Here is a 15,848-nt window from a genome sequence, read left to right on the forward strand (position 1 = left end):
AAACAGGCAATGCATTAGTTTATATATTTACTGCCTGTGGAAATTAATTTGATACAGTTTTTTCTGTGTATTGCCTGAGGTTGCATAATTGCCAGTTAACATTAGCCTTTAACATTAAACCTTAACGTTCCACCTTAAATGGTGCAGCAGTTACATTCTGGCACCAGAGTTTTGGAGGGATTTATGAGATTACTTTCCGCTCTGTTCATCTCTGTACAAGATGCCATGCTGCCCAGAGAACCATAAAGACATAGATGAGAGAGTTTGGTGTGAAGAACTTGACTTTTACTTCTTGAGATCTAACATACAACTTCAGCACATTCACACACAATACAGAATGTGTAACACAGCACATTTCACAACAATAAATTCCTTCATGTGCAAATCATCTAAAACCCTATATTTCATTGACCATAGTACAAAGATATCAAATCAAATGTTAAAACTGAGAAATTTTATTGGTTTTTGAAAAATATATGCCCATTTTAGGTTTGTTGCCAACAACACGTTCCAAAAAAGTTAGGACAGAGGTATGTTAACCACTGTGTTTGGCCTTCCCTGAAAAAGACTTTGTCTGGATGGCAGCATATGTTGCCAAAACATGTATATATTGTTCAGCATTAATGGTGTCTTCACTGATGTGCACATCACCCATGCCATGTCATGTCATGGCTTTTGAACTGTGCACTGATAACAAGCTGAGTGGTCTTTAGCCCAGACGACACAGCGTCAATGTTTTCCAGAAAGAAATTCAAATGTGGATTTGTCGGACTACGGGACACTTTTCCACTTCCCCTCAGTCCATTTTAAATGAGCTCAGGCCCAGAGAGGGTGGCGGCGTCCGGCGTCTGGATCCTGTTTATATATGGTTTCTTCTTTGCGTTTAAGAGTTTTAATGAGTTTTAATGATGATGATGATGATGATGATGATGATGATGATGATGTTGAGGCAGCGTTTACATTTGATGTTGTGGCAATTTGGCAATGTGGAAAAGTTGCGTAGTCTCATCTTTCAAATTCAACACACAAACCACTATTATTCAGCACTGAGACACACTGTTGTTACAACATCATGACGTGCAAAATGCATGCTGGGAAGCCACATTAAGCAAGACCACTGATTTCTATAAAAGAAAGCTGCTGAAGGAGAGAGTCCACCAGTTCGAGGTTTGAGAGAAACATTTCACTTGCACACAGACAGCAGACAGGTAGGCGAATCCAGCAAAGAATAACAGCACTAAGGTACACTTTACTGTTACATGAACTGTGTATTTACATGTATGTGTTCTTGTATATGTATGTGTGCATTTTTTCAGTGTACATTAGATACTCTGGTGCAGTTTCCCCTTAATTGGGAAATGAAAATGATCTGGGTAGATGTTAAACCTGATTTACAGTATAGGTGTCATATCGGCATTGGTGCACAATAGAGGGGTAGGGACTACTGCTCAGCTTGAAACAGCTAACAGTGATTGATAAAGCACTGAAACCAATCATTTACATCAAAGAAACTCCAAAAGCAGTCTGTCCACAATAATGTGATTGGATTACTAGCGAGCCAGTGGTCTTAACTGGCAGGGTGACAAACATAAATAAAGTGTGAACTGTACTGCAGCAGGTGAAATGCACCAATACAGGATAGATTTCAGAGGTAATTTATCATGAAAGACATGTTTTTCAGACTAATGTATATAGAATGTTGACTACTGTAAAATAGTACAAAACACTGCATGCACAGCATTACTGAAAATAAAATGAAAGACACAAATATCAGGGTTCCTTTCTCTTTGTAAATATTGGATTCCCAGAGTCCTCCCAGATCAAAGCCCCAGTTCATATTGGCCATATAAATATATTTTGTAGGAAGACTGATAAATCAGGCTTGAAACAATTGATGGAATGAATTGTTTGTTGACTTTGCAGTGCCAATGACTTCTTTTTAAAAGAAGGTGGCACTGAACCCCATCAAAAAGGATGTTTTTAAATATCTTTATTCCAGGGAAACCATGGTGAAATACACAGTTGAAGTCTTCACAGGTGATGCTTTCACTGCTGGGAACGCCAATGCCGTCTTCATCAAACTCATTGGTACAAAGGGTAGCAGTGAACCACAAATCCTTGATCGCTTTACAGGCATACCAGGCTGTTCAGTAAGTTTCTTGCATTTTATTACAATATATTCTTTTTTTTACCATTACATTATGTTTAGTGATGGTTTTAAATGAGTCTTAGCATTAATCCTGGGACTGGATTCACAAAACTCTTTTTAAGAACATTCTTAAACATTCTTAAACTTAGCCTGGCACTTATCTTAAACTGTGCATTAAGGGAAGCTTCTGAGGTCTTTTGATATATTAACATTATAAATAAAAGTATTTTGTAGTTTGATATTAATTACAACTTAAGCATTATGATGTAATTCTACCCAAAAAAGTACCATTACTGCAAAAAAGTACTAGAACAGGAGTAGTTGTAATTTGTTACTTTCTTTCTCTAAAAAAAATGACACTTCTTCCTGACCACTAAAAATATACATATTTCTATGTATATTAAACGCTAATTGACTACGATGGTAGACTTTTGGAGCTATCCTACTGATGAACCCTCAAAGCCATCAGGAGCTGGCTTACAGTGATGCATATATAAGAACCTTGTTCTTTAATGAATGCAAAAATATAATCCTGAAGGTTTGCTGGCTCTGTTTGGATGAAACAGTGCAATGACATAAATTAGCTCTGTATGATAATCTAGGGCAATATAGCCAATTAATTATAGCAATGACACACACTCCCATTCATGTTCTATTGCTTAATTATTTGCCAGTGTTGAGTGTGTTTGAAATGCTAATTCACCAAGATCTTTTTACAATAATGACTTTTTTTTTGGACCAATTTTCTTCTCAATTTAGTTGTGGCCAGTTCCACCTAGGTCTCACCTGTCATGTAATGCTACCAAGCTAGGAAAGTGAAGGCTTCCTCTAAGTCACAGGAAGCCAGCCCATGAAATCTTTTTGGTCTGCCACTAACAGAAGTAGGGCTACAACTAACAACGATTTCCATAATCGATTAATTGGTTCATTATGGCTTCAATTTCATTTTCAATTCAATAATCAAGTCAAAAATCTATATTCCACATCATAATCAGTGTTTCTTTTAAGAAAGTAAAAATACAAGGATTAATTCTCCTTTTGCAAAATTGTCTTTCAAACATAAAACACCCCCCTCACCCATCGTCTATTTTACTTTTATCAAGATGAAAGAGATGATTGGCACTTTTTATTGAGGGGTGGGACATTTACAAACTTTCCCATTCACATTTTAACAGTGACTGGTCTCTTCATTTGTAACATCTCTGTTGAAAAGCCAACAACATGCTGTTTTTTAACTCTACAGTTTTGCTGTGGTTTACTCACATGCTGAGCTTTTGTCATTTTCTCCCGTGAATGTGTTTCCTTGATTGTCACTAATGACCGACACACTGTCATTATTCTCACAGGAAACCACTCTTAGATAAAGTTAAAATGGTGTTCCCAGATTTTGTCCTGTGCTGTAGTCTGAGCCATCTGGATTTTTCCTCTTTCATTCAAGCGGGAAGTGCAAACATCAGCTAATCGATAGCAAGATTCATTGCCAACAATTTTTCATTATTGCCATTATTGATAACATTGATTAGTAGCAGCCTGTAAACAAAGCATTAGCGGACAGCTCAATGCCGACCGTTGCATTAGCAGAGAGAGAGATCAGGCCGACCTACAACTGAGAGAGAGACCAATTATACTTCCAGCCACAGGTGACTGTAGCATCGCTGGGGACACTTGTCAAACAATAACATACAAACATTCAACTAACTAATCGGGTGCTTCTGCACTGTATGTGGCAGAAGGTTTTCAGGGAGATGTACTTCACTCATAACTTGCATTGCATTGGCATGCCCCATAGTATCCTAACAGCATGTTAGTAATCTGAATAATACATTCTCCAACAGAAGACGCTGACTGTGTCCTGCAAAGAAAGTCTTGGAACGTTCTTTCTGGTTCAGTTGGAGCTCAAGGCACTTGTGTTTGAAGATTACTGGTTCTGTTCCAAAGTTATCGTCACTGAACCTGAAGGACGTCGGCTGCTGTTCCCTTGTCACCAGTGGTTGTCTCCTAAGAAGAAGGCAATTCTCAGAGAGGCCACAGGTTTGTAACCACAAATATAGCAGTGTTAGAATATGCAAATTTATATTTATGCTCACTCCAATATTGATCACACATGTTAGGATGTGTTATAAGCTGTGGCAGATCTAGAAAATTTACCAGGGGTGGCAAAGGGGTGTTAGGGAGTTTCGACAGGGTGTGCAAGTGGGTGGGAGGGTTTAGAGGTCAGATAGTTGTAATGCTGATTGCCGAGAACAACTCTCCTCCTAAAGGCGCAAACGACTGCTTCACAGTGAGGTGGAAGCCAATGATGTGGCTGAAATTTCCAGGTGGTGTCTTAGGTGGCTAATCACATTTCAAGCACGGCACTATCAACTTTGGCCACCCCTTTAAATCCGCACATGATTATAAGGGTGTTGGAGGAGAAACTGACGCAGCTTGTGACACTTCACTTGTGTGCTTTGTCTGCAATGCATTGAGACACCATTCCTGCCTTCCCTTTCGCCTCAAAGACATTCCCTCAAGTCATCATGACAGTACATAGCTTTAGGAAGCTACTCCAAGAGTGATGCTGCCTAAGATGTTAGTACTTCTACTTTCACTGTTTTAAATTAACAGGTTTCTATCTACTTTCTGTCTACTTTCTATTCTGTTCTATTACAGAAGAAATAAAAAAGCTGCCTTATTTAAATGGAACATCTTGCCACTTATAAAAAGAAACTCAACTTCATATCATGTATATTTTGATGAGGGTTTTTGTCTTCTAACACTCAATTTACTTCAGTTGAAGGTAATTTCAGAGTGAAATTAAGCTAATTAACCACAAGGACATTTTTTCTTGACCTTTTTTTTTACCCATCTTTATCAAGGCTGCCAATAATAATGGAACTGGCTGTATATGTTTATAATATAAAAATGATTGAATAATCAGATTTATTTGGATTTATTCATTTTCCCATTTTCTGTGTAGCTAATTTAAGCCACAAGGACACAGAGGAGATAGCCATTCGCCATCGACGTGAAGATGCTGCAAGAAAACGTGAGGACTTCAGGTAAGTGACACCCCTCCAAAATCATTCTAACCAGTCTGATGTGATGTGTTTTCCCCTTGGAAGCTTCTTTTAGTTTTGCACCGGAGCTACGTGGCTAATGCAGGAAATAAGCAATGGAACCTTACAGCCTCCAGTTTAGCACTGTGCAGACTTACTTATGCACATAAAAAACAGTATAAGAGAAGAATAGAAAATAGAGAAAACAAAATGAAATAAAAATAAGAATGTATAAAAAATAATACTAAAGTTAACAATAAAAAATACAGAAAAAGTAGAAACAACAAAATGGTTAAAACAAGGTAGTGAAGCTCAGAGAGGAAACATAGATATATACGAATATATAAAATTAAAAAAAAGAAATAAATCATTGCTCATAAAATGTCAAATGTCACAATACATATAAAAACCAGAGAAAAGCTTTGTAAAACATTGTTTATTCCTCTGTATTGGAGTGAGAACTGTGTATAAGCTGCAGTTTCCCTATATTCTTTTTAGATAAGTCAATGAAAAAAGCATTACAGAAAATTTAAATGGGAGAAAAGAAAAAGTTCTTAGCATCATGCAGTGTGAGATATGGTCTGACTGTGCTGACTGTGGGTGTTGATAAATTATACCATAACACGCTTTTCTGAGCATATCATGGATATCATCAGTACTTACAGAACACTGACTAACAATGTTTCATTACAAAGTGAGCAGAATTAGGCTTGTTTTATTTGGTTTAGTGCATTTTGTAAAGGATTGAATAAAAATTGTTGTAGTTGTAGGTTCATTATTATTATTGTTATTATTATTGTGGTGTTTTTATATATGTTTCTGCAGGTTCTATTTTGTCTGTTCCAACATATTAAATCTCTGAAAAATGAAATATTGTGACATATATCATGTATTGTAAAAATGTCATGAAGTAAAGTGTCAAATTACCAACCTCTAGAAAAAATCTTGTCTTATTTGCACTTTCAGTGTGAGGCTTAAAACTGAGGACATGTACTTCAGATTTAATATATGTTACTAAATGTGATAGTTTGCTAATTAGTTTTACCCCCTGTGCAGCAGACCCAATACGAATTTTAGTTTTGTTTTCATTTATTCTTTTCAGGTATGACAGAAATATAAAGATGTATACCATCTGCATAGCTACTAAAGTTGACTCCGTGTTCAGATACGATACTCTTAATTGGCAGCATATATAACAGGACTGGCCCAAAGATAGACCCTTGTGGTATACCACAGCAAAAGTCATGCTTTTTAGATAAAGATTCACCAGTGCTAACAAAAGACCAGTGTTTGGGGTAACACAGTACAAAGTAATGCATTACTGGACTGGTGAACTGACCAGAAAAATTGGCTTTTCATTAAAAAAATTCAGTCACTGTAATACATAAAATCAGTTGGTATATGTATTAAGGTAGAATTAAGCTCTTGTATGTACATGCACACATACACACACACACACACACACACACATTTTCTAAGCCACTTATCCTTGTGGCTCGCAGGGGAGCTGAAGCCTATCCCAGCAGTCATTGGGCGGAAGGCAGGAAACACCCCAGACAGGTCGCCTGAACTGTATTCAGTTTGGAATAGTAACACTTCTGTTTTGTTGTAGACAATTCAGAACAGAACTAGGCAGGAGAGATGGACACTTTGGAGTGTTATTTGTTTTAGTTCTAAATTCACCTTTTTTTTAACTCCCCATGATCTTTGAAATGCAACAAATTCAGGGCTTACGATCACCCTTCTATTTCAGTTCATCGACAGATCTTTTGGAAGTTTTAACCTTATTTATTCTGGTAACATTGATCGCCCTAAATGCTTGTCTTTAAGCAGTTAGGACTCACCTCCTCCATCTGAACTTTCAGTTCTTCTATAAAGAATTTCTTCTTTCTGTTTTACTCTGTCTGCAGGTAGTAACGCACTCTGTGTGGATGTTTTAACGCCTCATATGTTCAAATTATCACGTTTGCAGGTGACATCATTTAAGCAGCTGTTCAAAGTTGGCACATTTTCACATGTGAAAAAACACATTTGTTTGTGTAATCACGTGAAAAAATGCATGCTCACTTTAAAACACTTTTTTTTGCACAACTCATGAGATATAGATGACTATTCTGTAAGTGTAATCAGCTGCACGAGCTAAATTTTAACATGCATTTTGTGCTCACCATAGTAAATCTGCCCCCCAAGTGTCCATTACTTGCAGTTCTTTGCTGATGCAGTACACAATACTTATTTTTTATCTCAAAAATGATCCAGTGTTGTAGGGTATTTGTTGTGCAAAACTCAACTCTTCCAGCTCCTGTTGGGTTTAATCTAGGCAAGCATCTTTATTGTTCCAAGTAATTTTGTAATTATACCATCAGAAGCAGAAGAGGCATTTAAAGAAAGTCCTAGAAGTCTATTAACAGTGGATTCTCCTTTCCAAATCTGAAAGTAGGTGTGGTCTGTGACCTCAATTATATGCATTTACAACAGCGTAATGGTGTGTGCTGTGTGTCTTACAGGTGGAGTGTGTATGACTCTGAAATGCCTCACATTGTACAGGCGGACTCAGCAAGCAGTTTGCCTTATGAGATCAGATTCTCCTTCACGAAGGAAAAGGAGTTTCTGTACACATTGTTGAGAGCGTAGGTTCCACCTTGTAGCTGTAATTTAATTAATGTGTGTGTTGGTGGTTCACGTTTAACACATCTTGCTATTTTTCTTATTGTATTTCAGTTCAGTGGACTTAGAACTGAACAACTTTCATCATCCCACAAACACATGGAACAGCATGGAGGAACTTGAGGCTCTCAAGAGGAACGTGACTGGGACCCATGGTATTTTTTTCTCGAAACATGGAATGCTCTGTTGGATCTGACCACCGCCACCATAACACAGTGATCTGTCTATACTTTTTCCAGAATACATCAAGAAACATTGGATGACCGACACATTCTTTGGCTACCAGTTTCTGAACAGCCTGAATCCCATGATGATCAAGCGTTGTTCAAAGTTGCCCAAGAACTTTCCAGTCACTAATGACATGGTCAAGTCCTCTTTACCAAAAGAGAGCTCTTTGGAAAAAGAAATGGAGGTACAGTGTGAAAAACAGCACTTTGAGTGATTCACCACTGATTACATTTGTACTTTTTTCTGATTTCTCTTTAAATGTGTTCAATCAGAAGGGAAATATCTTCCTGTGTGACTATGCAAGACTAGATGGAATTGAGGGAAATGTGATAGACGGGAAGCAGCAGTATGTGGCTGCCCCTCTTTGCTTACTCTTCAGCAATCCTCAGAGCAAACTGCTGCCCATCGCCATCCAGGTAAGACCTCAGACTGCTGAAGACATTGTTTACTATTGTGTTTAACTGCAAACGGACATAAGCAAGGATTAACCCCTTAAACCAGCCAGGACCCGCCAGGGGTCCAGAGCCATTCCTCATAGAGTTTAAACCTTTCCACTCCGTTGAATAAAACAGAGTTTCAAACCTTCTTTCTCTTAGCTGAAGCAGAAGCCTGAGGCAGAGAACCCTATTTTCCTCCCTACTGACTCCAAGCATGACTGGCTTTTGGCAAAGCTCTTCGTGAGAAACGCAGATTTTAACGAACACGGGCTGAACTTCCATCTGCTACGCACTCACCTGTTGGCTGAGGTCTTTACCATGGCAACCCTGCGCACCCTGCCCTCTGTTCATCCCCTCTTTAAGGTGGACGCTTTATTTCAGTTTATTTCAGAAACACAGGAAAGCTTTGGTACACATGCAGAAAAGAGAGCTACTTGAGATCAACAAGGACAACTTTGAGGAATACAAAGCTTTCTTGATGATGAAAAACCTAATGAAAACTTACATCTCCTTGTAATGTACACTCCTACAAAAGATGGCTCTTCAAGGGTTCTTTAAAAAGGCAATGGTTCTATTTAGAACCATGAATTCTATATAGAACCATTTTATGCTTAAATGTTTTTTTGCATGGTGAAATGGTTCTTTAGATTGATTGAGAATGTTTCCTATATAGACCCTTTTGAAAATGGCTCTGTCTACAATTTTTGGTGCTATATAGAACCATATCCAACACATTCTCCATCAATCTGAAGAACCATTTCACAATGCAAAGAACCACTTAAGTATATAGCACTAATAGTTCTAAATAGAACTTTTGCCTTTACTAACTTGAAGAACTATTTTTTAAGGATGTATAGCAAGGCAATTGCTACCACTTCACATAGGGGCATTTGCTCCAGTTAGTGCCACCAGACCAAAGGTTGATTTCTGTCAGGAGCACATAGATTTAAATTGAGTACATTTGTTGTCCCCTCTATTTTACAACTTCTCCAGACGAGTGTTTGTTTACCCCAGACTCTTAAAGAAAAACTACAGAGCTGAATAAAAGCCAGTTAGAACCAAATAGGACTGTGACAATGAAATTCCATACCTTGATAGTTGCACCTCATGCAAAAGTACTCAAGAAAATGTACACTGTTGTATGGTATTCATTTTCTTGAGCATTTGGGGTGCTTATGTTATGTATGGTATGTTATGCTGTCAAGGTATGGAATTTATTAATGTCAACTGATATAAACATAAATAGAAACGGTTAAGGAGCTTGTGAACTGTTGTTTAGTAATAAGATAATGCAATGGTTTGCTCTTTATCTCACAGCTTCTGTTTCCTCATATTCGCTACACTCTCCAAATCAATGTCTTGGCGAGGAAACAGCTGATATCAGCTGATGGAGTTTTCGCTAAGGTATACATATTTCCTTTAAGATCTTTATCATTCCAAAAGTAAACTGTTTTGTGGAAATGTATATGATAATTAATGTTAGTATTCATGCCTAACTGGATTTTTTGAGTGATGGGTCTTCTTTTCACATCTTTACCACACAGCACTCTGCTTTAGGACATAAAGGACTGACTACATTCCTAAAAAGAGCTACTGCCAGTCTGACCTATAGCTCTTTGTGTTTGCCGGATGACATTAAGGAGAGAGGCCTGGAGAACATTCCCCATTGCTACTACAGAGATGACGGCCTCAAGCTGTGGAACATCATTCACAAGTATGATGGAGCTAGTTTGAGTGCATACTTATATACCAGGCAGTATTTTTATACATGTATGACAATGAAGACGTCTGTGTAAAAGGTTTGTGCATGGGGTATTGGCACATTACTACACCGAGCGTGACGTCCAGGAGGACACTGAGCTCCAGACGTGGCTGACGGAGATCATAGAACGCGGCTTTCTGAAAAAGGACAACAGTGGTGTGTGCTGTGATTTCAGTTATTTTGAGAGTGGCTTAACAGACCTACTGGAAATGACACTGTAATCATTTTAAGTTTATCTGTGAATGAAGCATGTAAACTATTGTCTGTCAAGAATTCTGTTGTCCATTTGTCTAAAATGTTATTTCCTTCCCACTGTTAGGAATCCCCAAGTCTTTCCACACAGTAGCTGAACTCGTCAAGTTTGTCACCATGTTGATCTTCACCGTGTCGGTCCAACATGCTGCAGTCAACAATGGCCAGGTTACACAATATCATTTTGCTTAAAGAGTAACTACACCATAAGACCTTTTTTCATTAACAGCTAAAATGCACTGCTCTGTAATATAAAAATATACCAGCCTTGCTTAAAATGTGAACACATCTTTCCAAACTGTAAAAATATCATTTATCACCCCTGATGATGCCCTACTCATGCCGCTCTCATAAATATGAAAACAGGAGCTGAGAGCGAGGAGATACCTACACTCACGCACTGAGCTAAATACCCCCAGCACACCTCTCAAGGCTATGATATGCCAGCTGTCTGTGCCAACAGTAAATAACCTAGTTTATCTAAGCTTAGTTTGTAATAAAGATGTTGGACTGATTAAGTGAGGATTCTTGTGAGTCTTTATAAAGCTGCCAGTGTTGCATCCGATTCATGTTTCGCTTCACAACTCAAAGCCTCAGGTGCCAGTGTCAGTGGCTCATACTGTTAAGGCTCAAGACGCACTGCCTGATCAGAACACTTTCCCTCGTCGAAGATGGGGATGGTAGTAGAGAAAAATCGACGACCTCTTAAGACCTCTCAGTTGCAAAAGTACTGTTTGATTCTGTCACCATATTTTCTGGTAGCTAACATACACTAGCTCTAAAAACACCAGCCCAGCCCACCTGGTTTCCCTCCGAGCCCCTCCTCCAAACCCGTACATCATTGCAGTACCCCTCCCAGCATGCCCTGCCTATTTTTGAGCATTTTTCAAAGTTGAGCCAGGGGTGGAGTTAGCTGAAAATAGTGGGGTGTAGTTACTCTTTAAAGCAGATTGTGACATTTCATAATGAAGTTGAACATGTACCAGTGTTCACAAGACATATTAATTATTAGTTTTTTAAACTCCAGTCATTAAGAAATCCATACAAACCTGTCAATAACTAGACAACACTATCTATAGCCAACTGTAGATAACAGCAAAAAGTGTATCTAACCTAGCATGTTAGATAAACGCTAGGAAGGCCATAACAAAATAACAAACCATAATTGAATCCATTCTAAATCATTAACATCAGTGTTAATTTCATTGATTCAATGTTCCTATATTATGTTGATTCTTCATCATATTTACACCCTAAATTAATATCTAAACAATACTAAAAGTTTAACAAAAAATCAACATAACACCAGTGTTACCTCAATCCTTTTTCAACCCTTAGAAAATCAAAGCCTTCAGGACCTGAATTGGGCACCACAGATCAAATTCAACCTGCTTAATCGACAGCAGTGGTCTCCAATCCTGGTCCTGGAGAGCTACCTTCCTGCAGACCGTAATTCCAACCACAATTTGCCACACCTGCTAATCAACCTCTTACCAAGTACCTAATTGGCTGGATCATATGTTTTAGAGTTAAGTAAGGGTCGCGGCAGCTCATTGGATACTAAAGTCTGCAAGAAAGGTAGTTCTCCAGGACCAGGGTTGGAGACCAGTGATCTACAGCAAGGATAATTTCTGAAAAAGCCAACTGGCCAAAGACAACCAACACTTTCCATTGGTTTCTTTATTAAGATTGATTAAATAACCAAATAATAAGGAAATGAACTATGCAATAATGCGAAAATAGTCATATACTCAAACTGTCAGTAATTCATAAACACCAGGCAACTGGCTTACTTCATGAGATCTCCTATTTCTTTGGATGCTGTGAAAAATGAAAGCTGTGTTTTTAACAGTTTTTGTGCAAGAAGTATAAAAGTAAGAATATTTCTCTGTTGCTCTATTATTTGAAAATCACACAGTCACTGCATGGTAGGTAGCATATCTTAACCTTAAGATTTAGTTAATTTAACTTATCTGTTTCTTCCTCATTGCTGGATATAGTTTGCCAAAATACAGAATATGCACTAAAATTGACCCATTGTTATCATATTTTCTACCACCCACTGCCAAATATACTCAAGAGTGTCTGAGATGCTTTGTGAACAAAGGCCTTATAGAAAGGTTAGTTGCATGGACCAAACTCAAAGAGTGATGATCTAAGCACTGGCTTTTATGTCCTAATGAATTGGTTAATGGAGCTGATCTTGACTCACATGGATCCTGACCTTGTCTGTTCTTTCAGTTTGACTTTGGAGCTTGGATGCCCAACTTTCCCACCACCATAAAGATTCCTCCTCCCACCAGAAAGGGACAAGCAACAGCAGACTCCGTTGTTGCAGCCTTACCTGATGTGAGAAGCACACTTAAATGGATCGCTTTGTTTCACCTGCTGAGCAAGAAGTCCTCAGATCATGTGAGTCCAAATCCACCACCAAGAGACTCTGTGCCTGATGTACTAAGCCTTTTGCTTCAGATTCTGGTGTAATTGTAACGCTTTGTGCCCATGTGTTATGTGCAGAACTGCATATGAGCCTAAACATGCAATTTCTGGGCAGTGTGCATGAAAATACTTCTCTCCTTAATGCATATGCATGTGAGAAGATTGGTTGGAGAAGTTAGATGTGCGTCTGATTACATATTCAGCCCCATTTGCGCAAGTTTGAGCAACTGGCGACGACTGGTTTTGGGTTTTTCTCTGCTTGTTAAAACAAGATATAGAGGGGGTAGAGGGGGTACTAAGGGGGCTCTGGCACACCCAGATTTCAGGACTGCAACTGCTAAAATAATAATAATAGTAATGATAATAACAAAACATTCTGAACTTTACAGTTATTTGAGAATAGTAAAGATGCATGTGTGGTTGTTGTAAAGTGGAGTTTGTGTTTTTTACAACCCTATTTCCAAAAAAGTTGGGACGCTGTGCAAAATGTAAATAAAAACAAAATGCAACGATGTCTAGGTAATTTATTTACATCCATGTTAAATCGTTATCATCAGTGTTAACTTCACTGGTGATTATAATGTTGATTCTTAATCATATTTACACCCTGAAGTAATATCCAAACAATACTAAAAGTTTAACAAAAAATCAACATAACACCAACGTTACCTCAGTCCTTTTCAACCCTTAGAAAATCAAAGCCCAGTCCTGGTCTACTACCCTGGAAAGTTCAGATCCAACACACATGGCTCTAATATTCGGATGCCACGGAAGGCCTTCACACCTAGAACACACCATTACACCTGGATCAGGTGTGTTAGATTAGGGTTGGAGCTAAACTCTGTAGGGTAGTAGATCTTCACGACCTGAATTAGGCCCCATTGATCAAATTCAACCTGTTTAATCGACAGCAGTGGTCTCCAATCCTGGTCCTAATTTAAACCCTATATGTAATTTAACATAGTACAGAGACAATATATTCAACATAAATGTTGAAACTGAGAAATTTAATTGTTTTTTGAAAAAATATTTGCCCATTTTGAATTTGATGCCAGCAACACTTTCCAAAAAAGTTGGGATGGGGGCAGCAAAAGGCTGGTAAAGTTGTTTAATAAGTCTTTAAGAAGTAAAGATGAGGAGGGGTTTGACACTCTGTGAAAGACTGTGTGAACAAATAGTGCAACAATTCAAGAATACCGTTTCTCAATGTAAAATAGCAAAGAACTTTTGTTTTTCATCATCTACAGCACAAAATAACACTAAATTATTCAGAGAATCTGGAGAAATCTCTGTATGTAAGTGACAAGGCCAAAAACCAGTATTTGCTGGACATGATCTTTGGGCCTTCAGGCGGCACTGCATTAAAAACAGACTTGATTCTGTAGAGGAAATCACTGCATGGGCTCAGAAAAACTTCTGAAAACCACTGTCTGTGAAAACAATTTGTAACTCCATCCACAAATGCAAGTTAAAACTCTAAAACCACATATAAACAGGATCTAGGAATGCTGCCAACAACCTGAGCCCGATCGCATGGTGCATTATCCTGCTGGAATATCCCATCATTGTGGGGGTACATGAAATCCATGAAGGGCTGCAAATGGTCACCAAGCAGTGAAACATAGCAGTCACCGGTCAATGATGTGTTTAGGTGGACCAGTGGACCCAACCCATGCCATGAGAACACACCCCACTCCCGTAATGAACCACCAAAAGTCTGCACAGTGCCTTGTTGACAACTACGGTCCATGGCTTCATGGGGTCTGCGCCACACGCAAAACAATTCAGCCCAAAACAATTGATACTGTGACTCATCGGAGCACGCCATATGTTGCCAGTGCTTTAGGGTCCAACCTCACAAGCCCAGGTGATGTCTGGTGTTGTAGTGTTAACAGAGGCACTCTGGTGGGTCTTCTGCTCTCATGTCCCATGGAAGCTAAAGAACGCTGCACTAACCTGCGGGATATGCATGTGGGACCTCTTGCATTGAATGTGAATGTGATTTCTGCCACAGTTGCTTGTCTGTTCACATGGACAATTCTAGCCAGACATGAGCAGTACATTCTTGTTTTTCACACTTTTACTGGACATAACCATTGTGATGTTTTGAAACAATGATCTCTTTTCTTTATATTCCTGCAGTATCCTCTTGGATATTACCCGGAGGAGCACTTCATTGAGGCCGTTCCTCTTCAGAAAATGGAACAGTTCAGGAAAGATCTGAAAGCTCTCGAGGGTGAAATAGAAGCAAGAAACAAGAATCTTGAGCTTCCGTATGATTACTTAAATCCGAAGAATGTGGATAATAGTGTAGACATTTAAGAACATGGATAATCAGTCTGATGGCAATGCATAATCAATTTGCTGAAAAGATTCTGATCACACTCCAAACAGATTTTCCTGTTCTTTCATTCTGCTTTTGTCTTCTACCACATATTGCATATGATAATTCTTAAACACTGCATTCCACTGATATTTAACATTTAGAAATGAGGTAATGCATTGTTGGCTATGTTACAATTTTGGGGTCGTACTTATTCTATCAGGTAGCTACTTTTTCACAAGCAACATTAATGTTTAAGTGGGTTTTAAAGCAAATCAGTCTGACCTGTAGACAGATGAAGGTATCCTGCTAACCAGTTATACATTCATGAACTGAATCTAATGTTATTATGATACCTAATTTGTCAGCATGAACCTCTGACTGCAACAATAAAGTTACATTAATGCATGCATTACAGCCCAAATGCTTGCTTGCTATAAAATAAAGCTAATGGTGGGGAATCCAGAACTAATGGTTCACTTTTATTTGAAGTTAATCATGATGTGAAAGAGACCAGCAGGTAAGTGAAATTCCATCAGCGGAATATGAAGTT

The 15,848-nt window shown here is 38.4% G+C and overlaps 1 protein-coding gene across 2 annotated transcripts; it reads left to right on the top strand.

The window, feature by feature from the left end:
* Window positions 1–1,142: 1,142 nt before the first annotated feature.
* On the top strand, window positions 1,143–15,738 carry LOC118810852 (polyunsaturated fatty acid lipoxygenase ALOX15B-like). Of its 2 annotated transcripts, none has more exons than XM_036574949.1 (15): window positions 1,143–1,208; window positions 2,000–2,150; window positions 3,985–4,180; window positions 5,109–5,190; window positions 7,695–7,817; window positions 7,909–8,009; window positions 8,094–8,266; window positions 8,355–8,498; window positions 8,679–8,882; window positions 9,837–9,923; window positions 10,064–10,233; window positions 10,319–10,437; window positions 10,601–10,701; window positions 12,775–12,945; window positions 15,115–15,736. In XM_036574949.1, exons 2-15 carry the CDS (start codon window positions 2,007–2,009, stop codon window positions 15,292–15,294), a joined length of 1,995 nt encoding a protein of 664 aa, XP_036430842.1. In that variant the 5' UTR covers window positions 1,143–1,208; window positions 2,000–2,006; the 3' UTR covers window positions 15,295–15,736. The 2 variants fall into 2 exon arrangements, with proteins under 2 accessions (XP_036430842.1, XP_036430843.1); XM_036574950.1 differs by having other exon boundaries at window positions 1,174–1,242; window positions 15,115–15,738.
* Window positions 15,739–15,848: the final 110 nt, after the last annotated feature.

Source organism: Colossoma macropomum, unplaced genomic scaffold (assembly GCF_904425465.1).
Source record: "Colossoma macropomum unplaced genomic scaffold, Colossoma_macropomum, whole genome shotgun sequence".
Classification (NCBI taxonomy): domain Eukaryota; kingdom Metazoa; phylum Chordata; class Actinopteri; order Characiformes; family Serrasalmidae; genus Colossoma; species Colossoma macropomum.

Bases quoted from the DNA above. Each gene is read 5' to 3' on its own strand.
- LOC118810852 (XM_036574949.1), top strand. From the start codon at position 2,007: ATGGTGAAATACACAGTTGAAGTCTTCACAGGTGATGCTTTCACTGCT. The intron at 2,151-3,984 runs GTAAGTTTCTTG...ATTCTCCAACAG, and splicing joins CAGGCATACCAGGCTGTTCA to AAGACGCTGACTGTGTCCTG. The intron at 10,234-10,318 runs GTATGATGGAGC...TCTGTGTAAAAG, and splicing joins CTGTGGAACATCATTCACAA to GTTTGTGCATGGGGTATTGG.